Raw genomic sequence first — 26,612 nt, forward strand, 5'->3', positions numbered from 1 at the left:
GATAAACAAGCGGGCGAATAGAGAACTCTAATCACAAGGAAATCAGAAGAAAAGCAGACAAGCATGGAAAAGGAAAAACGATAAATACACTGTATGAGTATCTGAGTTTAGATTGGCTACTGGCAGTCACTGACGTTTGTAGTATAGAAATTACATAAAGCTTGCCCAGTGTACAGTGTTTCCAGCCTGAATTAAAAAGTACACCAATCTTTTTAAAACATGGTTTCTTTGTGTGTAATTCGGGATCACTCAAAATTCCTATGCATGAGAAATCTTTGCCCCAGTCTACCAAGTAGATGACTGTAAACACATGTAACTAATGTTTGAGGAAACACCATTAATTGCTTTAAAGAGTGGATTTTAAAAGTTAAACTTTCATAGGAGTCGACAAAGCATGGCATATCAAGTTGAGACAATACCAAGCTCCTCCCCTTGCATCAGCTTGATATACTATGCTTTGTTGACTCCCATGGGAAGGCCTTACCTTTTCTGAGGAGTGGATGGGGGGGGCTAGAAAGAAGGTAGGAGGAGGGAATGGAGGGAGAGGAAGTAGGGGAAACTGTGGTTGGTATATATAAAAAAAATTTAATAAAAAATAAAAAAGTTAAACTCCACTAAAACCTAAGAAATACTATGTTTTCAATATAGTATTGTGGATATATTAGTGCATAAAAGTTGAAACACTTGAGTTACAGCTGACAGAAATTCTGTCTTATACTCACAAGTAACTTGTGATGGAACAATGAAGGTCAAAATATTTGAATTATTTACATAAAATGTTTCCATAAAATTGAAGAGCTAAGGAATTTGGATTCAAAGACTGATAATGTCAAATGCCCATAAACATGTGTGAGAAATTCTTAGTTCCAAATTTACCTGCTGTGAATGATATTTCCTGCTTCATTGTCGAATCTTTGGTTGCTACAGAATCCTGATTTTCAATGGTAGCCTGCATGGACTGGAAGGGAGATATTTAATAATGTTTGTGTGTGTCTTATATTGGGGAGCTAACGACACACAATAAAATGGAAACATTATTACCTTCAATTCGGTATATTCATCAGAAGAGCCTGAAAAGAGAGAGGCACGTAACTAGCTATATATTGACATGCCAAAGTCAATCAGAATTACATGCTGAATTAAAGTAGAAAATCATCGGTATAGTTATCACTGGGACTACTTCCCTTAAGAGTGGGATTCAGTTTGTTTTCCCATTGCTTATTCTGTCTGATGAGGACAGAAACAGAAATGAAACCAGTGGGAAAAAGGAATGTTACTAAGAAGAAAAGACAGACGCCAAGGTGGTGTTCAAAATTAATTGGAAGGAGACTGGCCATGATACTAAGGAATTTTATGGTTTTGCCATGTTATTGTAATTTAGGAAGCAAAATCAGTCATAAATGTTCAATAGAATGGATAAATTATTTATCTTCCAAAAATTTGTTAACTTGGATGTTTACTTGTAGAATACTAAAGCATAAAATGTCCCATTTTTGCATGTATTTGGGGAATATTATCAATGCATTTATCTTTTTCAATTAATAGAAAATTTTTAGTAAACATGTTGTAAAAGGTCTATAAACCAAGCTATAACATAAAGCCTATGTTTTTGTCTCTAGTGCACAATTGTCCCAATAAAATATAAGCCAATTTTTCAAAATAATTTGGAAGTCATTAAATTTCTACATTTGAAATCAGGATAACATTTACTAGAAAGTACAAATAAATTAATCGTGTGTAGCTAAGTTTTCCATAATTGCATGGGCTTCACATAATGTGAATTATCTAGCATCTTTACTAAGAATCTAACAATCCTGACAATGACTGAAGCTGGTGTCTTCCCGTCCACAGCCCTGAGTTAAAGGAGTCCCATTTTCATGGTCACATTGAGGAGGACAAGGAGTTCCTGGGGTGTTTTGGTTTGCCTTTCAGACATGATGCAATACTTCCAGTTTCCATTCTCCCCTGCCTGCCTCCACAATAGGCAGTCTTTCCTTCCCTTAACACCTTGTTCCCGTGTGCTCCCCTGTGTACTCCGACCTCAATCTCCTTGCTTTGTTTCTCTATAGTCTCACTCTTTTCTCCTAAGTAGCCCTCGCTTAAAAACCTAGATATGTGAAATAATACTGAGGTTCTCCCAGCGATTCTCTCAATGTAAACAAGGCATCATACACACATTCCACAGGTAGATGCCAACTGTGAGGAGAATTTTAGAATTACCGCTCTTACACGTCGTTTCAGTGGCTTCTGGGTTGTCTCCTTCTTCTGTGTCCACACATACCCGAACACTCCACTTTGGCTGAAATCGCTCTAGGATATGCTGTTGAATTTAGTATCATTGTGAATTAAATTTTTCCTAGTTATTTCCAACTCCCCCCAAAAACATTGTTTACTCTTTCAATAGCAATAATACTTTTAAAATATTGAAAAATAACCAAAACTCAAAGGAAATCCTCATATATACTCTCCAAATCAATTTTACCTTCATCATATTGACTACAAAAATTGACCATAACAGTCAAATGATCCCATACCCATACATATATGAACAGCAATAATTGAACTCACAGCTTTACTAAATGACAGCAACATCAACAGTAGCACATGAAGTTGAGAGAGTTACATGATACAGAGGAGCCAGAGGGAGATGCGGGGTGATCAAAATACACTGTATGTATTTATGAAATCCACAAAGAACAAGTAAAAAAACCATCATATTTTAAATGAGCACTGACGACAGGAGGCAATATGTTTATAAACAGAACAGAATCAATATGCACACTTACATAACAAATTAATTTTATAATTTTTTCTACTGTCCTCATAAAACTCTCAGCATTTTCAAAAATATGTATTTCAATACATTCTCGTACTCCAATTGTTATAAGCCAGAATTACATATTTAGGATTCTAAGCACAGAAACACTTTTTGTGTTGAAAGAAGAAATATGGAATGAAACAAGATTCTACTACACAATGCTAAGTATGAGTTCTCCTTTAAGGATTGAAGTCTGAAATATTTTGGGTGATTTATTAGAAATGCCGGGTTAGTAAAGCAGTAGTAGAAATGTCTCCTCCAAGGCCCAGGACATCAGTAGCCCTAGGAAGTCACCTAGATTTCCAGTACCAAGTATGATTTCCCTCATGGTGAACAGACCTTAAATCCAATTAGATATTAGGCCTTGAGTCCAGTTAGACAGCTGTTGGTTGCGGCCAAGATATGCCACCATTACACCCCTAGGGATATCTTGCTATGTTGGTCATTGTTGTGGATCACAGGCATATGGCTGGGTAGAACTACTGGTTCCTTTCTTACATGTTTACTTCTTGTTTAGTTGGTAGCAAAATAGTGGTATATGTGTGTGTGTGTCTGTGGGTAATAAAAGCCATGAGTTTGAAAGGAAGGAGTTAGGCTGTTATTTTAGGGAGTGAAGAGGGGAAGGTGAGTAGAGGAAATGTTGCTATAATTTAATTTTTAAAACTAAAAGTAAGTGAAAAGAAAATATGAAGCCCAAGCGAGTAAAGGCACATGCCACACAACCTGATCATCTGAGGGCAGTCTCTGAAACTCAAAAGTGGAAGGAAAGAATGAATTCTACATAATTGCTTTATGACCTCCCTACAAATGCCAACACATTCCATGTGCACTAATGTAATAATAATACATTTTTTAATTTAAAAAGGATGTATTTAAAGTTTTGTTAAATCACTGAACCATGACAGTCACTGATTAGGTACATTTTGTTGTCCCATATTTTATAAGAATAAAAATGATGAGTATACAGAAAAACACAAGATACTAAGATACAAATGAACAAATGTGATCCAGAATTCTCTTTGTCCCCATGTCCCTCCCCTATAATTCTCCACGAACTCTTCCTTTGTCACTTGATAACAAAACAGTCATGTTAAAAACGCTCTTCAGGTAACAAAGATATCTAAGTGGACAAAAGTACATACCATGCAAGCATGAGGAGCAGAGTTCAAATCCCCAGAACCCACTTTCAAATACTCAGCTACATAAAAGATCCACATGCAAATGACCTTCACTGAAATCAGATTTCAAATCTCACTCTCATCCCCAGGCTAAAGAGAAATCTCAGCAAATGTGATGTGATGACATCATTTCTGATTTTTATGTGAGAAACAATCACAGAATTTGACACCTATTTTTTTGCTCTTGAATTATATAGCACAATATCCTAATCTCCTCTATTCAATAAATGGAAATGTATCAAAATCATAGCAACCAAACTTTCACATGAAGGAATCAAGCAGTAATTGCTGTGTTCCAATAGCACATTATTATTTGGAAAAAAAAATCAATGAAGACTAGTTCAGGAAAACTTCATTCTAATCCCACTGAGGGGATCTATGTATGACCCCATTGTCTCACAAGATGTATTAAAGACAACCAAGTAAAAGTTTATTTGAGGGCAACAATGTCTGATAGGAAATCTCAAATTTTTGATGAAATGGGAACTACAGATTTTATAATAATCGTGTCCAAGGATGACAAATACACATACTTGTTAATAAGTTAGACATTTTAGTGGCTAATCAAATTTAATCTACCCTAAATGAGGTTATGGGATTGGACAAAAAGAAGGAATGAAACACTGTGGAAAGCTGCTAAGAATAAGGATGAGATCAGTCACTGCTGATGGTTTACTGGGAAGAGTTTTCAAGACACTAAATTACATATTAAATTACCATTTAGTGATTTTTCTACACTACAATATAACTGGACCTGGATTGTGGCCACTTTTTTATCAAAGAAAACAATATAAAAGAATTTTTTTTATATTCACATACCGTCTGTGGCTTCTTCTCGCTGTCAGGGCATCCCGTTTGTTCTTCTGATGTAAGTAGTTTAGGGGACTCTGCTAACAAATTCATACAAAGAGTTAAAATTAACAATGTGAACAGTTAGAAAAAAATGATCTATATAACTAGTCATTTAAAAACCTTTAACACTGAGCCAAAAAATGTGTTTTAATTTAGCAATTAAACATTTCTAATTTCTAATTAAAATAAAATAATTTAATTATTTACTGTTCAGCTGGATATTTATTTACTTGCTTAGAGGGATATGTACAACTGTCAAGAATTTTATATACAAATAGACAGACAGTAGAAGGCACCAGGTTGCAGTTATGCAATATATCAAATATACACACAAATATTCTCAGTAAACAGAAATGAACACACACATAAAAGCAGAATTGATAATTATGTGCAATCATAGAAATCATAGAAATCATACATTGCACACTATTTCTACCTGGGGAGAAAAATATGTCAAAACTCTACTTTCTTATTTGCAATTTCTCATACCTCATTATGCAAACACCTTCTCACTCATATTGCAAATGTATGTCTCTACTACTTTGACACACCTTTTTCTTCTCATAAAACTCAGCAACAGACAGGAAGTCTTCCTGGGCTCTCACTCTCCAGGTCAATGTGTGCTTTTCTCTGAACTACCTTAGAGTTTCATTCTTCTTCAGATGCCTCTTTCCATTTGAACTGATAATTATTTCTTTAGATATCTAACTTTTTGCTTCTTGCCTAAAAGTGATGATGTTTAGACTACTTTCTTACCTATGATGATGATGATGATGATGATGATGATGATGATGATTACTTTATATGTATGGGTGTTTTGTCTGCATGTATATCTGTTATCATGTACATGGCTGGTCGCTATAGAGCCCAGAATCAAGTATCAAATCCCCTGAAATAGGCGTGACAAAGAGCTGTGAGTCTCTAGTGGGTACAGGTAATTGAGTCTGGGTACCTTATCAGAGGCTCCAGTGCTGGTTACCACTGAGCCATCTCTCCAGCACCCGTTAAGGTCATCTTTTGTGTAAGTAGTGTTGTTTTTACTTTGCTCGATAATTATTCACTAAATTCTTACTGGTTCATGACTTGGAATGTGTTGGACACAAGCAAATGTTTCAGTGATTGTCATACATAGGTCCTTCCTGAGGTGATTTCCTGAAGAGTGAGGGCAGTGTGGACATGTGCGCTGATGTGGAAGGCAGGAGAAAGAGACGAGCAAGACAGGCAAAAAAGTGTTGAACTGAAGAAGTCATTGTCTTTGACAATAACTTGAGTACATGTATGGCTTGGCTACAGCCATCTGTCACCATTTACTGTACAGAAAAGTCACCTCTTTAAGACTTTGCATCTCTCTCCTCTACCCACATTGAAGGAAACAAAGCAGCTGCTGGCTCTACTGTTCATTTCTGAGACATTTCGGTGCTTCTATCTTATATTCTTCTACATTTATTGCACAATTGCCCTTTGTTTTGTGAAGGATTTATTTCCAGAATCTCCACTAAAATCACTGGCATGATTTCCCTGTATTTATTTTTTGTAACTTCACCCATTTTAATCTTTGTTCAATCTTCTGTTTCCTAAAATTCTCCTTTTACATAAAAACCTGATGCTCTTTATCCTACATCAGTTTCCCCACCGACATCTGGATGTAAATTCTTTCAGGAGCTCGAGGACACACACACTGCAGTCACTAGAACTTTCTGATTCTTAAGTATTTCTTGGGCAACTTTCTTCAGTAAAAAGACTGTCTCCAACTTCCTTTTTATTTCAGGTCATTCCCTGCAATGACCTTCAGTTAACAGGGGTTTTACCTTTCTCTCCTGTGGCTCCAGTGTTTTCTCTACTTTCTTCAGGACCCACAGACACTCGAGCGCTCCACTTGGGTTGAAATCGCTCAAAGATGGGCTGGTAAAATGAGCATGGGTAAGGAGCTGCTCAGATTTCCTAAGCACGCTCCAAGAAAACAACATTTCCTTTCTCAAAAAGCAAATGTATATATGTATATATAAGTTGCATGTACAGAAAACCAAAAAAAAATGAAAATAAATGTTTATATGCTTTCCAAACACATCCATCTATATTTTCTTTTACTTGATAATTGATCATTGAAGTCCAGAGGAGACATTATAAACGAGTCTACACTATACATCCTTGAATATGAAAGTCAACTTCAGAATGCTGCACTAGTATTTGAAATAATCACAAATCACCAGAATTTTGAAAATGTATGTGAAAGCAAATCTTATTCTCCTCTTGATATTACAGGATGAGACACTAAGATAATTTGAATGGACAGAAATGCTTTTTGTCTCAAAGCAAGACATGCACAAGAAAAAAAACCTTTCTACCATGTGCTCTTTGGTAGATATATAATTTGGTATAATTCTATAACCTGATCATTGTTATAGAATTAAAACTCAAAAGATACTAGCTAAAACTTTTATAAGAAAATACCTGATTGCAGAGAGAGACCAAGTCATATGGAAAACTTCCTTAGTTTACCAGTTAAATAAGAGCATGTGAAAATTACATATCCCATGCGAGTTTTAAATCTTAAGACAGAATAATAAAAATTATATGAAGAATTAATAAGGGATGAAGCATAAAACCTTTTATAAACTAAGCTCCTGAAACGTGCCCCGCACCGAGGGCCAATTTATGTCCATATGCCATAAGAACACAAATGATTGGAGGCAATTGCCCTTCTGGTTAATTTGACCAAACTCCAATTCTCCACTTCATTCCCGGTGTCTTCTGTCTGTGTGCAGTTTGTTACTGGTCTACCTGATGTCTCTCTGTTCTGTGAGTCTGGTCTGTGTCTGTGTCTCTGTGTTTCTGTCCCTAACAAGGATCTTTCCTCTGTATTTGTCATAACAGAACTTTCCATGTTTAAGGTTACTATCAACATCTTGGTTGCTCTCAGCAAGTGAGTATCACAACACACACATCCACATATGTTATTCTGTCCAGGGGAATGGAATGGAATAGTCCAATAGCTTAAAACTGATGGTGTGCTTTAGCTCGGGTTATAAAACTGATTGCATGGGGAATCCAAAGCAGAGCATGCTTGGCTAAATTGTTTTCTTAAAGACAGATTAAGCTTAAACAAGCTGAGCACATAGTAAGATACTAGGCTAAATAGTGGTCATAAATGGTCACAAGGGATATTATTGACTTCTCTGCAAGGTTTAGTCTCTTTGGTGTCAAGAGATATTCTAAGAAATATGTGCCAACATAGATCCCCATATTCATGTATCCTCCAGTTAGAATTTCAGTCATTGGGAATAATCATCCTAGCATTAATCAGTTTCAGGAAGCATTATTCCTCTACTGTACGTATCTTAAACTGCTTAGTCACCAGTTCAAATCTGGTCTATCTCTGTAGAGAAGATATTATAGGACTGGAACTCCTATAATATCAATAAGAAAAGGTCGTAGAAGAAATCCTGGGGTCAGATGGAGGAGGAGTTAGTTACTGCAGATTCTGAAAATATCATGCATTATCCAGTTGACAAAATGTTTTAAAAGTAGCTATTATTTAGTAGATATGATCCCACTGTTCTCTAAAACAGTGTGAATGTAACTGCTTCAGCCTGTGATAAACGTTCACTGGTGGAAAGAACCTTAAAGAAAAATGTCAAGTCTTAAATACCTTCCGTTGCTTCTTATTACAGCCATTACATTTTGTCTGTTCCTCCTCTGGCCTCAGTTGTACTGTTGTGGCTCCTAAAAAATACATTATGTGTAGTCAGACATTGAAATAGTGAAATAAAATCAAGGTCATCTATTTAACCAGTGGCTTTTTAAAAAAAAAAAGTTGAAAAAAGAAATAACAAAGAATTGGAATTTTTTTTCATTTTCCTTTGTATTTTAATTATTGAGACACATGGACAATCACAGGTTTTAGAAGGAGCTAGAGGTACAGTGAGAGGACCATTTATTTTTCTGACATATCTAAGCATAACTTGACATCAGAATGCCCATATCTACTAGACACTTAAGGATATATTTTCTTCAAAAACAGTGATTAGGTTAGGGAAAGAATTGGATTTTTAATTTAACAATTATTCACTTAAATATTCACCAGCTTGGGAAATGTAATTATCTAGAGATTTATACAACAAATAGACACATAGGAGGAGGCATGATATTGAAATTAAGCACACATGTAGGATGCATGCATAAGTGGTTACAGTAAACAGAAACTAGCACAACTTTGGGAACAGAACTTATAGGTACACGGAATCCCATACAAACACTCTATACACTATTTTCAATTTTAAAAATCAACCAGACATTTTCTTTATTACAACCTCTTATACCTCATTAAATTAACACTTGCAACATATCCTAAATGCTTTACTCTACTACTCTGGCAAATGGTTCCCTTCTTAGAAGACTTAGCACAGATCTTTCTTGAGTCTATTTAAACCCAAGGCAGAACACAAATGTCTCTGTATTTTCTTTTCTTCCTTTTTTTTTTTGAGACTGGGTTTCTCTGTGTAATAGCTCTAGTTGTCCTGTAACTAGCTTTTGTAGATCAAGCTGGCCTTGAACTCACAGAGATCTGCCTGCCTCTGCCTCCCAAGTGCTGGGGTTAAAGGCGTGTACCACTATTGCCCAGCTTACAGATTTTAGCTCAGCACGTATGTTTTCCCCTTAGCTACCAAAGAAGAATTATTCTTTTTAAATATTTACTTTATCTTATCTTTGGGGTGTTAATTATTGCTTAAGAAATCTAACTCTCTTTTCTTTTTTATTAAATTATTTTTATTTTATATTCATTTACTATATTTGCATTATTTTCCCCTGTTTACCCTCTCTTTGGGCCCATTCCAGGCCCCCTCAGTATCTTCATCTTAACTTCCTGGCCTCCTTTTCTTTGTTATTGTTACAAATGTGAGTGTGTGTGTGTGTGTGTGTGTGTGTGTGTGTGTGTGTGTGTACAGCAAAAGGTTTCCATTTGACTTTTTAAAAAGTCCTTTAGTATTAGTTGTCCCTCCCTCTTGCAGAATATTTGCTTAACTATGCAAAGACATGTTGCATTTGTTTAACTATGTAAAGATGTGTTGCTTTTGTTTATGTTGCAGAATATTTGTTTAACTATGTAAAGATGTGTTGCGTTTGTTTAATTATGTAAAGATGTTTAATTGCCTTGCCTGCCTAAGTCACCAGATTAGTCTAGTTAAAAAGCTGAATGGTCAATAGCAGTGGAAGAGGTATAGGCAGAACTTCCAGAAAGAGGGAGTAAGTAGGAGGGGGAATTTAGGCTCGAGAGAGAAAAATAGGTAGATGCCACCTTACTAATGATATTATAAACAAGGCAAATGTCATGTGACTTCACCACAATTTTGGTTGATGTTACCACATGGCACAAGTCAAAATGGTGGCATCAGTAAAACTTAATGGTCCCACTCAGCCCTCTGAGACTCATTACACACACTAAGGGGAAAGCATAAAAAATCTAAGGCAATCCAATTTTGTAATTTAAATGTTTTGTTTTGGTACTTTTTACATGATGTATTTACTGGTTTATAAGAACATAAAATTCTCCCACCCACGTTCTCCCAACACTGACATACTAACAAATGGAGCTAACAACTTGAGATTCACAGATTCCCAACAGAGAATCAAAGGATAAATCACCAGGTTCTGTCCAAGCTGTTACCGTTGGGGCACATCTATAATAGGCTTTGCTGCATCTCAGTGCCTCGTTATGAGGGAGAAATTTAACACAGAAATCTTTAATAAATATATTGTTGGGTTTGGCAGAAACAAAAGCAGCTGCATGTAAAACAATGGACTAAGGCAGGGAAAGAACTTTGTTTTTCATAGGAAAATGGGTCTGGAAATATCAGACAGAAAGAGTAGGCTGCCGGAGACTAGGAAGTCATGGATCTTAGAGAAAAATCCCCCGCCACCACTGCACTTTCCCAGCATAATTTCCAGATGAATTTTAAATACTTATCCTTATACACAGTAGCAAATGCAGCTTTCACCCCTCACCTAAGAAGCTTCCCCTTTGTAATGAACAGGAGACTATCTCTGAAAACCACAAATTATCTAAATACAGAGAAAAGAGCTTAGGATAAGAAAATAGAAAATTAAGCATTCAAAGTATAGAATACACCAAAAATTGTTTCTTGAGTTTTTCCTAGGTTCATGCTCTGGAATGCATTGGATATAAACAAACATGTCAGTGATGGTCATACATAGAGCCTTCTGAAACTCGAAGTTGAGGAAGGAAGCAAAGGAGGAATGGGGAAGGCAGGGTAAGAGAGGCAGAGAAGTATTGAATGAAAGGAGCCACACTATCCTTAACAACAATGTCTACATGTACAACTGATCATTGCTGTTTATTTCTATCTATTGTGAAGAAAACCTAGCTCCACAAGACCAGATATTTTCACCCTAATGCTCACCAGTAGTAAGGAGTGTAGGAGGCCTGGCGATTTGATTCTACTCTTAGTCTCTTAGATTAGACTCTTTAATGCTTCTGTCTTATGTTTTTCCTATATTTATAATACAACTGGCTTTCATTTTGTAAAGATGCTTTCAGTTATGGACCGTGACCTTGCTTCCCTTTATTTACTGCTTGTTAATCACTTCTCCTTCAATCTTTATTTTCTCTTCCTAAACATTCTTCCATTTCCTCAAATTTATCATTTTTAACAAAAACTCTGATGATTTTAATCCTGCTTTAGCTCCCTCGCCAACACTTGCAATGTAACCTCCTTTAGAAACTTAGGAAATAAAGATCAATATCATGTACTATTTCCTCCAAGTTAGCATAATTAGAGTCTCCAAGTATAAGCAAAGAAGGTCTCCATCTTCCTGTTTTAATAGGCATTGTTTCAAATGACTTTTTATTAACAGAATTCCCACCTTTCTCTTCAGCAGCTCCTGAGTTTTCTCTGCTTTCTTCAGGATCCATAGACATTTGAGCACACCACTTGGACTGAAGTCGCTTAAAGATGGGCTGATAAAACGAACATCGGTAAGGAATTGCATGGAGGTTGCCTAAAGCCTTCCCAAGATACGGCGTGACTTCATATCAAAAGCAACTAGACATAAATAAAGGATGCATTGTAGAAAACCATATGTAATGAAATCCTAACATATGCTCTCTACATCGCATTGGCATTTCCTTCATATGATAACTGGTCATAGACATCCAAAGGAGATACCATCACAGACAGAAGAGACTGAGCTGTGTGTGTTTAAATAAGAAGTGAGCTTCTTCAGAATACTTGACTAACACATGTGGTCATCACATGACCACCTGGCTTTTAAACAAATCTTCCTCTATTGCTGTGACAGGATGGGACATTGACATTTACATAGACAGAAACATTTTCTGTCAAAGGAAGAAATGTCAAAGGAAGTGAGTTTTTATAAAGTAAGCTGTCGAGAATAAACGGAACACTCTTATACTTGATCCTCTTGGAATTAAAGTACTAAGCACATTGAATACACTTTTAATTAAGAAAAACCTGGCTTCTCAGAGAGACCAGGTCAAGTTGGAAATTCTTCTTTGCCTTACAATTAAATAAGAGCTTGAAAATATTAGATATTTCATATCAGAGTTTCCTATTAAAAGAGAACTATTAAAAGTATATAAAGCATTAAAAAGAAATGATGTGTAAGAACTTTAAAAACTTATTGCATAATATAGGCATTTTGAGCAAATGTAGCCAAATCATATGAACATGTTAATGCCTAGCAAAGTTGTTTAAACACCACACGGGTGACCATTTAGAGAACTGGCTTTGGTAGTGACAGAACAATATTGAGATGTCCCAAACCACCTCTAAATAACTACAGAAGAAATCATTCTAAGTGTGTACAGTGTTATGCCAAAGCAGAGAGGTATAGAGTATAGAACACATTATCTGCCTCCACAGAGTCATAACCAAACTGCGCTGCCCCCTGGCCCCTATCCCTCTGCTTGTGGTCATGGGCAAGGTACCTAAGAAACATTTCATTACTGTGACATTGCTGATGACCTCCAATTTGATCTTCTGTGTGAGGACTATACTTTTTTTCTTAAATATTTTTGTCGTATATAACACATTCATACTTTTCTAAGTATCAGAGGGTGTTTGACAGGGTGACAGGCTGGCTATAGCTCTATCTCCATTCTTCACACCAATTTAATTTTAATCTTTGAGATGATCCTCTTGTTTCAGCTTCTTAAGCACTACAGTCATAGGTGTGCACCAGCTTTCCCATGATTCCTTGTCTCATCCTTACATCTGAATGTCATCTCGATTTAACAGCAAGCAAAGTCAGTTTGTAATACTGCATTATATTTGCTGATGTCCATCATTGAATTAATGGTAACTTTAAAAGTAATTACATGGAGCATAACACTAGAGGGCCTATTCTAGAGCATGGCATTCTATTTAATGCTAGTGGAGTCCAATGTACATACCTGTCCACTCACACTCCTGAGATAGCAAAGGCAGCAAGAGTCCAAAGAAAAATAAACCTTTTACCCTCTGCTATGCTACTATGCTGTTGGTTAGTAGGAAATCAGAGGAATTTCCAGTCGTTGGGAATGATCATCATAGCACTAGTCGGGTTCAAAAAGGAACATAACTCCACTGTTCAAACTTTAAACTGCTTGATCACCAGTTCAAATCTGGTCTTCCTCTGTAGGTCAGATGTTATAGGAATGGAAGTCCAGCAATAAGAAAAGGTTGTGGAAGAAATCCTAATTATCTTTGGAGGCTGAGGAGGAGTTAGCAGCTATAGATTCTGAAAATGTTATGCATGTTATTCATGGCAACATAGACAAAAGGTTCTAAACTTAGATATTAGACATGATTTCATTATTCTCTAGGACAGTGTGACTTGTAACTGACTTAGTTAAACATTCACCAATAAGAAGAATCTTAAAGGAAAACGTAAACTTCTAAGTACCTTCCGCTGCTTCTTGTCACTGCCAAACCTTCCTGTTTGTTCTTTCTTCCGTCTCAGCTGTACTGTTGTGACTCCTGAGAGATACATAGTATAGTTAAAATCAGACAGTAAAACAATATCACAACCATCATCATCATCAACTTAACTGGTGACACAAATGTTGAAAAAGTAAATGAAGAAGAGTTGGGTTTTCAAGTTAACAATTAAAGTGTTAGAGTCACCTTAACATTCAACTAGGTATCTACTGGCTTGAGAAATGAATACGATTATCTAGAGAGTCATACTCCAAATAGACACATATTGCAGAGGCACCGTGTTACAGTTAACTGCACATGCAGAAGATACATGCACAAGTGATTCCAGTAGACCCAAACTAGCCTGACTTTGGAAACAGAATTGGTTGGTGTGGTGCTTTGAAAGAAAATAACCCCCAAAGGGGGAGTGGTACTATTATGAGGTGTGACCTTGTTGGAGGAAGTGTGTCACTGTGTGGGGAGGCTTTCAGGTCTCATTTGCTCAAGTTTCTTTCAGTGTGACAATCAGTCAACTTCTTGTTGCCTGCAAGCTGTAGTAGTCTCTGCTATTCCTCCAGCACTATATCTGCCTATACACTGCCATGTCCCCTGTCATGAAGATAATGGACTGAACCTCTAAAACTGTTTTCTTTAGAAGAGTCGCTGTGGTCATGGTGTCTCTTGACAATAATTAAAAACCCTGAGACAGTTAGCACATGGAATCACTACCACCACCCTGCACACTATTCTCTACCTGGAGAAAGGAATAGGAATATTTCTTAGGCATTTATTTTCTTCTTTTTTTTGAGAAAGGGTTTATTCTGTAGCTTTGGAACCTGTCTTGGAACTAGCTCTTGTAGACCAGGCTGGCCTCGAACTCACAGAGATTCACCTGCCTCTGCCTCCCAAGTGCTGGGATTAAAGGCATGTACCACCACTGCCCAGCTTCTAGACATTTTCTTAACTAAATTACGTCTTACACTTCTTATCTCCTTCCTGTCTGAAATGCTTTGCTCTACTTTTTGAGTAGCCTCTTCCTTCTTATAAAATTTCACTCCTGTATTGTTGGTGGGAGTGCAAACTGATACAGCCCCTTTGGATGTCAGTATGGCAAGTTTTCAGAAAATTAGGAAACGACCTTCCTCAAGACCCAGCAATATCACTTTTGGGTATATACCCAAAGGATGCTCAATCATACCACAAGGACATGTGTTCAACTATGTTCATAGCAGCATTGTTTACCATAGCCAGAACCTGGAAACAACCTAAATGCCCCTCGACTGAAGAATGGATAAAGAAAATATGGTACATTTAAACAATGGAGTACTGCACAGCAAAAAAAAAATAATGATATCTTGAAATTTTCAGGCAAATGGATGAAGCTAGAAAGCATCATACTGAGTGAAGGAACCCAGACCCAGAAAGGCAAACATCATATGTACTCACTCATAAGTGACTTTTAGACACAAAGCAAGGAAAAGCAGCCTATAATTCACAATCCCAGAGAACCTAGACAATAATGAGAACCCTAAGAGAGACATTCATGGATCTAATCTACATGGGATTAGAAAAAGCCAAGATCTCCTGAGTAAATTGGGAGCATGGGGACCATGGGAGAGGGTAGAAGTGGGGGATAAAAAGGAAGGGGAGCAGAGAAAAATGTATAGGTCAATAAATTTTTTTAAAAAAACTTCACAGTATCAGAATTCTTCCTGGATAATAGTTCTTATTCTCCAGGTCAGCATGTATGGTTTCATTTTAACTGCCTTAGAAGTTTTTCCATTTTTCAAACATTTAATTTTCATTGAACTTGACAATTATTTCTTTGGATTGTAAACTCTTTTACTCTTGTCCTACTTGTGGCAATATTAAATCATATTTTGTATAGTTAGTATCATATTTATTTTACTAATAATCATTTCTTGGGGTTTTACTAGGCTGGTGTATGCTCTAGGATTTGGAGAATGTAGAGTAATATGTCAGTGATAATCATACACAGGTATTGTCTGAGGTGACTCATAAACTCTAAGTTATTGAAAGTAGAGACAGAAAAAGCATAAGAGTGTATAAGACATGAGAAAGAGAGGTAGGGATTATTGATGGAGGAGTAACATTACAAGACATTAACGTGTTTACATGTTTAACTGGACGTAACTGTTTATCTATGACAAAGAAAACCTAGATAAATAAGACCAAATACTACAGCCCAATGTCCTCCCATTAATGAGGTAGGCAGGATACATGGTGTCTTCTAATTTCAGGCTCTTATATTCTCTCCCTTATAATAATTCCCCCTATATTTCTAATACAGCCACCCTTCAGTTTGTAAAGAATCTATTCGCACACTCTCCCCTATACACACCGGTGTATATATGACTCCTTTCATTTAATCCCTGTAACTTTGTCTACTTTAATCTCTTTTTTACTTTTTTTTACTTTAATCTTTTTAAACACTATTCTGTTTCTCAACATTTCACATAGTATTTAAAGACATTAGTATTTCTGATCATATATATATCAGCTCTCTCAGGAACACTTTCAATGATGTAACTTTGTCAGAAGCTTAAATATACAGATTTCTGTCATGAAAGTCTAGTTTTTAGTTCATGAATATTGACTGGGCAGTTGTCTTTGGTGAAGAGAGCAGCTCCATCTTCATGTTTTAACAGACATTCCTTGCTATGACTATAAAGTCATATATATTTTGGGGAAGGGAGTTTCAAGACGGTGTTTCTCTATAGCTTTGGAGCCTGTCCTGAAACTTGCTTTGTAGACCAGGCTGGCCTTGAACTCACAGAGATCAGCCTGTTCTGCCTCCTGAGTGCTGGAAATAAAGGCATGCACCATCATTGCCTGGCTCAACTATAGAGTTCTTACCTTTCTCTTCAGCAGCCTTTTTCGCATGTATTTTAGGATTTACAGACACTCGAACATTCCATTTCAGTTGAAGTTGCTCAAAAAAAGACTGTTAAAATTAGAATCAATAAGTACTTGCACAGAGATTTCCTAACTACTCTCCAAGAATATCACAATATCTTTTCTTAAAAGCAAATAGCTATAAATAAAAGATGCATGTTCTGAAAAATAAACAGAGATATGTAGATATATCGATGATAGATAGATAGATAGATAGATAGATAGATAGATAGATAGATCCTTCTATATACTTTCTAAGTAACATCTCTATTTCTTCATACAATGACTGAGCCTACAAGTCCATTGGTTTATGTTTTTACTTTGCAAGTAGTTGTAATTTGGGCAATGATGAACAGATTATGCAAGATAATCTCAAGGATATGGTCCAGGCACTTGATTACTATAGATTCTGAAATCAGCATATATTGTGCACTAAAGAGGGAGAAGGGTACTGAAATTAAATATTAGATGATTGTCTCATTTCTATTTAGGACTGTGCAGTGTAGGACAGCCCCCTTCACCAGTGAGAAGAATCTTAATGTGAAAATTCAAATTGCTGAATACCTTCCACTGCTTCTTGCCACTGCCACACCATCCTGTCTGTTCCTCCTCCGACCTTAGCTGTGCAGTTTTGGCATCTGACAAACACATATGTGAAAAGTCATCCAAGAAAGCGGTGAAATAAATACTACCAGCTACAAAATCAAAGATATAAACATTTCAAAAGTGAACAATAAAATGTTGGATTTTTATTTTGCAACAAAACTTTCAACTAATCTTGATATTCAACCAGATGGTTTCTGATGCAGACCATAAATGTCATAATCAAAGCTTCATAGATATTGCATATAGACAATGGGAGTCAAAACATTTGTCCCTTTATATATGTGTCAAAGACTTATGCACTTGTTATTCCAAAAAAACAGAAATGAACACATCTTCAGTAACAGAATTGTCAATGTGACTCATATTCTCACAGAGATCATTCTTCTCGACTTGCTAAAAGTAACACACTGAAGATCCTCTAGGCATATTTTTATCCCGGTTACCCCTCGTTCCTGCAGTGTTTGTGCCTAAATATTTTATTTTCAATATAGAAGTGATATTTTTTAAGAGTTTGCAAAATTAGTATTTTACTTGTTTTTCTCTGAAATTATTCATTGAATTTGACTGGTTTCTGGCCCTGGAATGTAAAGGGTAAGCAAATATTGCACCAGCATCCTTACACAAGAATTGTTAATTTGTCTATTAATAAGAGGGTAAGTGTATAGTGACCAGAATGGTATGAGAACATGTGAGGCTTTCTAATGGAATCACCCAGTTTCAGCTTGCAGATATGTCTAAAATTATAGGTAAGAATGAGGAAGACATCATCTTATTAGTAGTGCATGAGAAAGTCATAGAAATGGTGAAAGGCTGGAAAGGGAGGGCTGAAAGGAAATAGGTCATTAAGGTTTACTGTATAGCTCTGAGTCAGTGAGCTCCCACTAAGTCAGGTCAGCTGTTTCAGTGTGTGTCTCCATCATGGTCCTTATCCCTTTGTTTATATTATCATTTCTCCCTCTCTTTGACTGGACTTTGGGAGCTCAGGTCAGTGCTTTGCTATGGATCTCTGCATCTGCTTCCATCAGTTGCTGGATGAAGGTTCTATGATGACAATTAATGTAGTCATAAATCTGACTGCAGGGCAAAGCCAGTTCAGACACCTTCTCAACTATTGCTTAGGATCTTGGCTGGGGACATTTTTTGGAGATTCCTGAGAATTTCCCTAGTGCCAGGTTTCTTGCTAGTCCCATAATGGTTGCCTCAATCAAGATACTTCTTTCTTTGTTCTCCCTCTCTGTCCTTCCCCCATCTCGACCTTCCTGTTTCCTCATGTTCTCTTCCTCCCCTCTCTCTTTCTCCCCTCCTCCTTTCCTCTGCCCTCCTTTCTTCCCCACGCCCATGTTTCCAATTTTCTCATGAGTTCTTGTCTATTTACCCTTCCCAGGGGATCCATGTATGTTTCTGTTAGGGTTCTTCTTGTTATTTAGCTTCTCTGTGGACTATAGGTTTGTTAACCTTTGCTTTGCATCTAATATCCACTTATGAGTGAGTACATAAAATGTTCATCTTTCTGGGTATGGGTTACCTCACTCAGGATGTTTTTTTCCAGTTCCATCCATTTGCATGCAAATTTCAAAATGTCATTATTTTTTTAACCACTGAGTAGTACTCCATTTTCTTTATCCATTCTTCAGTTAAGAGGCATCTATGTTGTTTCCAGGTTCTGGTTATTACAACTGATGCTGCTATGAACATAGTTGAGCAAATGCCCTTGTAGTATGCTTGAGCATCTTTTGGGTATATGCCCAAAGTGGTATTGCTGGATCTTAAGGTAAGTTGAGTCCCAATTTTCTGAGAAACCAACATACAGATTTCCAGAATGGCTGTACACATTTGCACTCCCACCAGAAATGGAGTAGTGTTCTCCTTATTCCGCATCCTCTCCAACATAAGCTGTCATTGGTGGTTTTAATCTTGGTCATTCTGACTGGTGTAAGATGGTATCTCAGAGTCATTTTTATTTGCATTTTCCTGATGGCTAAAAATATTGAGCAGTTCCTTAAGTATCATTTGTGATTCTTCTGTTAAGAATTCTCTGTTCAGATCTGTACTCCTTTTTTTCCCCTTTGGATTATTTGGTATTTTGACGTCTAGTTTCTTGAGTTCTTTATATATTTTGGACATCAGTTGTCTATCTGATGTGGGGTTGGTGAAGATTTTTTCCATTCTGTAGGCTACTGTTTTGTCTTATTGACTGTGTCCTTTGCCTTGCAAAAGTTTCTGAGTTCCAGAAGGTCCCATTTATTAACTGTCATTCTCAGTGTTTGTGCTATTGGTGTTATAACTAGGAAGTGGTCTCCTGTGCCTATGAATTCAAGGATATTTTCCACTTTCTTGTCTATGAGGTTCAGTATGGATGATTTAGGTTAAGGTCTTTAATCCATTTGGACTTGAGTTTGTGCATGGGGATAGACATGGATTTATTTGCATTCTTCTACAGGTTGACATCCAGTTATGCCAGCACCATTTGTTGAAGATGTTTTCTATTTTCCATTTTATAACCAGCATAGGATGAAACTAGGTGTGGGTGTCAATTATATGGCTAGGACAGTCTGTGGGGCCACAGGCAGTGAGGCCAGGATTTATCCCAACTGCTTGAATTGGCTTTTTGGAGCCCATTCTCTTTGGAGGGATACCTTGCTCAACATAGTTATAGTGATCTTGGTCATGTATCAAAGCGATGTGCTAGACTTCGTTGACTTCCATAGGAAGGAAGCCTTACCCTCGCTGAGGAATGAATGGGAGTGGGGCAGAGAAGAAGGTGAAGTAAGAGGGAGGAGGGGAGAGAGTGGGAATGGGATTGGTATGTAAATTTTCAATTGAATAATACTAATAAATATTTTTAAAAATTTTTACTGTATAATGTTAATATGCTTGAACACTAACAGTTGAAGGGAAGGTCATTTCTCACTTTTGAAACCAAAACAGATCAACTTAAGATATGAGAAGGACAACATTTTTGAGTGGCATATTAAAAACATAGAGACAAATTATCAAGTAGAATGCAAAACTGGAAACTTATGAAATCCTGAATGTAAGAAAAGATTTCAAAACATTTAACAATACTAACTCAGAAAAAAATATTTAAGAAAAAAATAATTGGAAGAGGGTAAATATAAAGTTGGACCCCTGGGCAGCTCGACATTAAAGCTGCTTTCTCTTGAAACACGGGGAGAATTAAGTGACACCATTGCTGCTTACTTTCCCCTTTCTCCTATCTCCCTGTGTTGGTGACTTTCATTTAACATTTCTCATAAATGTGTGTTTCTTGTAAAAAAAATTATTAATAAACTATATGATGAATAGGTTTCACTTCGTGCCCATTGTACATAAGTGAAGCCTTACCCCAAAACAGTTTATGTTGAAAAAACTATAATTACAGTCAAATCAGAAGAAAAACCATCCAAAAGATATCAATTCAATGAGTACGTGAATTTGGATTTGCTGTTGTCAGTAACTGTGTTTGCATGTAACCGAAACTGTTCTAAAAATGTGAAACTTATTCTTTTAGTTAGGAATAGTAAGACAATGTTTTATTACATTGCAATATGTAAATTCCTGCTGTAAACTGAATATCAAGGTTGACTAGGGCCACTGACTTAAGGAGTACGTTAATCAAAACACAAATTATATAGATAATAACTATAGACTATTTCCACAACCTATTAAAAAATACTATCTATTTTTACTAGAGTAGTTTTTTTTTTTTTACTTTGTCTTTGAGAATTTCATACATTGGGCTCTCATCATCTTCACCCATAGCTCCTTCCAGATCTAGCCCTACACACCTCGCTTTGTGTTCTTTTTTAAAAAATCAAGTCCAATCTGTGCTGCCCATGTATTCTTGGGTATATGGCACTCCACGGGAGTATGGTCAGTATACCTGGGTCTGCACTTTTCCAGAACACGGACACCGCCTCTCTCATAGGGGAAGATAGGGCTTCCTGCCCACCTCCCTTCTGCATGCTAAGATTCATTTGGCCGTGTGTTTTCACATGTTTTGGACATTCTGTCATAACCTCTGTGAAATAATGCATGATACTCATAGGATACTCAGCACTCCTGGTCATGCCTCAGCCTCCCGGTTACCTGGATGTGAATGCACAGATGACTTTGAGGAAATGCTCAAGAAGATGTGCATCCTGGTGTCTAATAACTAAGCTCAACTTATCACTAGGAAATATATGGATTCCAAAACTGGATTGCAACTGAGCTGATACATAAGCACCGAAGTGCCCAAGTGGTAACTCTTCATGTGGAAAACCAAGTCTTAGTCAGCAAATAACTCATTTTTAGATAATGATGGTGAAATGATATTCACATTTCATATATTTAATCCTTCCATTAAATTAGAGAAGTATATTATAGGGAATAAAAGACTGGACATTTTGAATATTCATAAGCACTAGTTTCAGGGAAATAGCTATTGATAAATGTACCTTCTGTAAGTAATTTTTCTTGCTTCATTGTTGAGTCTTCCATTAACACTAAGTCTTGTTTTTCCATGGCATCCTACATGGGTTTGAAACAAGATGTTTGATGGCTCGCCTAAACGTCATATAATAGGAAGTTAAAGATACAGAACAAAATGAGAACATTTTTACCTTTAATTCAGGATATTCAGAAGGAAGATCTGGAAAACCAGACACTTGCAATTAATTGCATGTTAGCATAACAAAGTCAGTCAAAAGTTCATATAGAATCAGTGTGAAAAATAATCACCAGAGGTATCATTGGGACTATTTCTTTTAAGTTCAATGTTTGATTTATCCTCACTTTGCCTGCTCTGTTATACTCTTATTAGGAGATAAATTAAAAGTCAAGTACAAAATGAGGTTTTTAACTTTAATGAAATGAAACTTTTTAAAGTGAGATTACAATTTCAATAAACACAGCTAAATAGAAAAGACTCTGGTATTGATGCCAATGTTTCAGTCATAACTGATGAAGGGAAAGGTGACCTCTTTCATGAAAAGTTATTATCTAACCCAGATGTTAAAATGAACAGTAGCATGCGTGACACTGGAGATATTGCCAGTCGAACTTTCAGAATAAGAATCTGTTTTCTCCACATTATTCATTCAGGAAGGAGAACACAGTCATAAAATCTAGGGAAATACACAAGTCAATGTTTTGTTAAAGAAAGCTTTCCAATTTGATTAACTTCCATATTAATGTTAAAAATAATGATGTAATAAATATTTCTCCTTTGCTGGTAGATATGGATTATCATGAAGGCTAAATTTCCTTTTCCATTCTGGTTACAATACAAATCCCCCCCCCTTTGTGTAGCTCTGGCTTTACTGGAACTTACCGTGTAGACCAGACTGGCCTCAAATTCACAGAGACCCACCTACCTCTGCTTCCCAATGCTGAGATTAAAAGTGCTTTTTTTTAAATACCCTACATTTTAAAATAAATATTTCTCATAATGTCTGAGTATCTAAAATGCAATAAAATCCGTAAGAAGTTTACAGTAATAGAATAGGATTCTCAGATAAAAATAAACTGAATTTTCACAAAGTTAGCATGTACTAACCAACTACCCTAGCAACCAATACAACAGTCAATATAATGTACAATCCTGGTGTGCTTTTTTTTCCAAAATTTTATTGGCTTGTTGTATTGTGTGAGTAATCAATTTGTTTCAAAATTATTTCCTGAGTCTTTGGGATCTGACACCAGAATTAAAAACATATAAGCAAGTGTGTCAGGGATGGATGGTCCTTCAGGAGAAAGTCTGGACTTGACTCCTGGGAAATAAATTCTGAAAGATGGAGGGAATATCCAGGGCATGAAATGCTATAGCAAAGAAGCATTAAATGGCAAAAATGTCAGTCTAAAGATAGTCATAATTAGTAGAATCAGGGTACCTAATAGTAGCTGGAAAAAGCTGAGACTATAGTGTTCAGCAGGAGTCGCATTGTGAAACCTTTATGTGAAGCTTAAAGTTACATGGTGTAATTCTAAGGAGCATAGACAGTGATGTTTGAAGGTGAACTTCGCATGCATCTTTGCCACTAAGATACATCTTCCTACACGGCTAATATCCTTCCATCCTCTAAAATAACTATTTTTGCAGTCTCTACTCAAACAAAACTACCTGATTTTTCTTAATGTTCTGCCTATGCTCTTGAATGTCTTCACTTCTATTTCAACCCCACTACTAATTCTCATTTTTTAATATTCATCAACTGAGAAACACTCAATGATGTAACTCATCTCCAATTGAGAGTGTGACTCTTGATTTAACCTGTTTTTCCAGACTTGGAGAGATATGGCGCTCATATTTCTATAAGTGTATAAGAAATTGAATTGAAACTTTCAGCATCATCTTCAGGAGTACTCTCCACTCCTTTTAAGGCAGAGTCTCTCCTGTCCTGGGGCTCACCAATTAATGTAGACTGGCTGGTGAGGGAGCTCCAGGTAGTCTCTTGATCCTGCTTTCCTATAAGCACATGTGACCAGGCTTGGCATTTCTATGTGAGTCCAGGGGTTCAAACTCATATCCTTACTTAAAATTGAAGAACATTACCAACTGAGTGTTTCTCCACCTCCCTCCATTTAAAAATAATATAACTTAAATATGTAATAGGTTATGTTGGGGTGGGTAGGAAAATATCTCACTCCCTCTGTCTTAAGCATTGTCAGGTAGATTTAAAATTTTTTTCAAGTGTGTGTGTGTGTGTGTTCAGTTAGCACATGTGGAGGTCAGAGGTCCCAGTTGTCTCTCCTCATTGAGCCTTCCACCTCATTGAGCCAAGACCTCTCTTTTTCTTTCAGCTGGACAGCATGCTCGAGGTTAGCTGGCTGGACACTACTGGCTGATTCTCCTACTCCTCCCTCCCATTTGGCTGCAGATATGCACCACCACATTAGGCTCTGTACATGGGTCCTTGGGAATCAGTCTTGGTTTGTCAGGCTTGAGTAACAAATTCTTTTAAGAAAAATCTCCCTGAGCCTCCTGAATGAAATTTTTAATAACATAGAGTTCTTACCTTTCTCCTGGTCACTTACGACATTGACTCCGCTTTCATCTTCAGCCATGGATAAATGTGCAGTGCCCATGGGTTGAGGGTCCTTAAACATATTTTTAAATTAGGGTCAATATTAAGTTGCATAAAGATTTCCTACCCAATTTTCAAGTTCTATTTTAAAATTAATTGTATTGAAAATAAAACAGTCATGGATGGAAACACAATTTAATGAAGATGGAAAGAAAGAAGGAAGAAAACTAAGGAATAAAAGAAGGAGGGAAATGTACTTCACTGGAAAATGTATATTTAAATCAGGAGACCCGAGTTATTCTCGTATGCCTACAACTATCTATTGAATATTCATTAATATTTTATGTGACTGTTTGCTAACTGAAATCGATTCAGTCAGCTGCTGCCTGATTGAAATTTATTCTTTGGAGGATAACACCGAAAGTCACATTCTATAGCTATTATTCTCCTTAGAGGTAATAGGGGGATGACGTGTCTCTCAGATAACAGAGATGATGACAATAAGTAGGGAACTAAATGATGCACTGAAACTTTAAGTTGTGAAATACTTAACAGTAGGTAATACGATTTTGAGTCACTAAGATAATTCCTTAGCGTGAATTAACCGGGGGAAATAGCTCTCACACTGCTCAATTTTAATTTCTGACTCATGGAACCCAAATTTGACTGTCTTTAACATGTGAAGACATTAAAGGACTGAAAACCACCCAAACCTGATCTTTTAATTCAAACAAATCCAAGGATAAGGTTTCTTTTATGCCACTATTGATTCTAAAACTAGTGTGTTGCCTAGTTACATAGTTTGAAATTAAATATTAAATCACAGTCTGTTGATTCTCAATGGAAGTCAAAAAGTAACTACATATGATTCACAAATTCAGCATCTGTCAGTGAAAATCTTAAAACAAGCATCTATTTAAACATGTATGCACCTTTAGATGTTCCCCTGCACTGTCGTCAGGCCTTTCTTGTTCTTCCTCGGATAACGAGTGTACATCTGATTCTGACAAATCCATATAGTTAGTTAAGATAAGCTACAAAGACAATTTGATAGACAATATATAGAGAAAATCTAATAATTAGTGATAATACAAAATAGGCATTCAGTTACTAATTTAGGAACTTTGATTTAGTCACATCACTGGAGGAGAAATATTTTATCAATATCAACCTACAATATTAGCTACAACCCTGCAGCAACAGTGACCTGCCTGCATGATATGCAGGTGCAATAGAGACACAAATATTATGAGAGTAACCTACCACTTTCTGATTGAACTTAAGGCCCACTCTTGGACCCTCACTGAAGAGTCCAAAAATCTGAGATTGGAAGGCCATGGGTCTAATAGAAAACCTACTGGTACTTTTCTAATAAAGGAATATGCAATAAGATGATTTCAAATGACATGATGAGATCACCATAGAACAGTGCTTCACTGAACCCTCATTAGAAATGCTTCTTTTTGTAGTGGGTGAGAACTGACCTAGAAAACCACAACTACACAATGCACAGTGAGTGAAAGACGTTGGAGCCCTCAGCCCTAAATGGGATGTCTTTATCAAACCCCACCCCTCAGGACTCAGGAATCTAAGCACAAGCAGATGTAGATAAAGTATAAGGCTGGAGCAGATGGGTGATTCCAAAGAGAAAGCATCTTCCAGGTCCAGCAGGACTGAAACACAGGTGAGCTCATGGAGATTTTGACAGCATCCATAGACCTGCACGGATTCAAACCAGACAAAATCCCAAAACTACAAAGACAAAGTGGACACAAATTCCCACCCCTAACCAAGAAGCTATTTGCAATTGCTACCTTCTGACAAAGGAGAAATCGGTCATTCAAATGGCATGACACCAGAGTGGCAACCACACTCTAGGGAAAGTCCCATGCCCAGGAGTCAGCACAAAATGAACTCCATAATTTTTTGGTGTGTGTTCTTATTTGGTTTACTTTTATCTCGAAGGATTTTTTGTCTTGTTGATTTTCTTCATTTGTTTATTTTGATTTTCTTTTAATGTTTTTTATATGAAAAAGAGAGAACAAAGTTGGGTAGGTAGAGAGGTGGTGAGGATCTGTGGAGTTGAGGGAAGGGGAAAACACTAAATCTTCACCTGTTCACTTTAAGGTATCATGTACATTTGACGGTAAGATGAGTTTGTTGGAGACAGCAGAAAGACGGATTCTGTTAATTCAGTTAACCTGTGTCTTTTGAAAGGGAAACTGAATCCATTAACTATTTGAAGTTACTTTGGAAGGTGTCTATTGATTGCTGTCATTTGTTGCTGCTGCTGTTATTG

The 26,612-nt window shown here is 36.6% G+C and overlaps 1 protein-coding gene across 10 annotated transcripts in view; it reads right to left on the reverse strand.

Moving 5' to 3' along the window:
- The window catches only part of LOC125414285 (uncharacterized), a 155,921-nt gene that overhangs the window by 57,741 nt on the left and 71,568 nt on the right, over positions 1-26,612 (reverse strand). For 8 of the 10 annotated variants that reach the window (XM_085680768.2, XM_087900803.1, XM_085680766.2 and 5 more), the window contains exons 32-45: positions 25,246-25,316; positions 24,305-24,386; positions 21,911-21,939; positions 21,746-21,818; positions 17,265-17,338; positions 16,662-16,749; positions 13,771-13,844; positions 11,731-11,824; positions 8,498-8,571; positions 6,657-6,750; positions 4,816-4,886; positions 2,221-2,320; positions 1,042-1,070; positions 877-958 (exon numbers count right to left, since the gene is read on the reverse strand). In XM_085680768.2, the coding sequence (XP_085536894.2) occupies positions 877-958; positions 1,042-1,070; positions 2,221-2,320; positions 4,816-4,886; positions 6,657-6,750; positions 8,498-8,571; positions 11,731-11,824; positions 13,771-13,844; positions 16,662-16,749; positions 17,265-17,338; positions 21,746-21,818; positions 21,911-21,939; positions 24,305-24,386; positions 25,246-25,316 (1,035 nt within the window). The remainder of the gene's footprint in view (positions 1-876; positions 959-1,041; positions 1,071-2,220; positions 2,321-4,815; positions 4,887-6,656; positions 6,751-8,497; positions 8,572-11,730; positions 11,825-13,770; positions 13,845-16,661; positions 16,750-17,264; positions 17,339-21,745; positions 21,819-21,910; positions 21,940-24,304; positions 24,387-25,245; positions 25,317-26,612) is intronic. The other 2 variants (XM_085680769.2, XM_085680771.2) reach the window with 2 other exon arrangements.

The sequence above is a fragment of the Myodes glareolus genome, chromosome 23 (genome assembly GCF_982192425.1).
Source record: "Myodes glareolus chromosome 23, mMyoGla1.1, whole genome shotgun sequence".
In the NCBI taxonomy this organism is placed as follows: Eukaryota; Metazoa; Chordata; class Mammalia; order Rodentia; family Cricetidae; genus Myodes; species Myodes glareolus.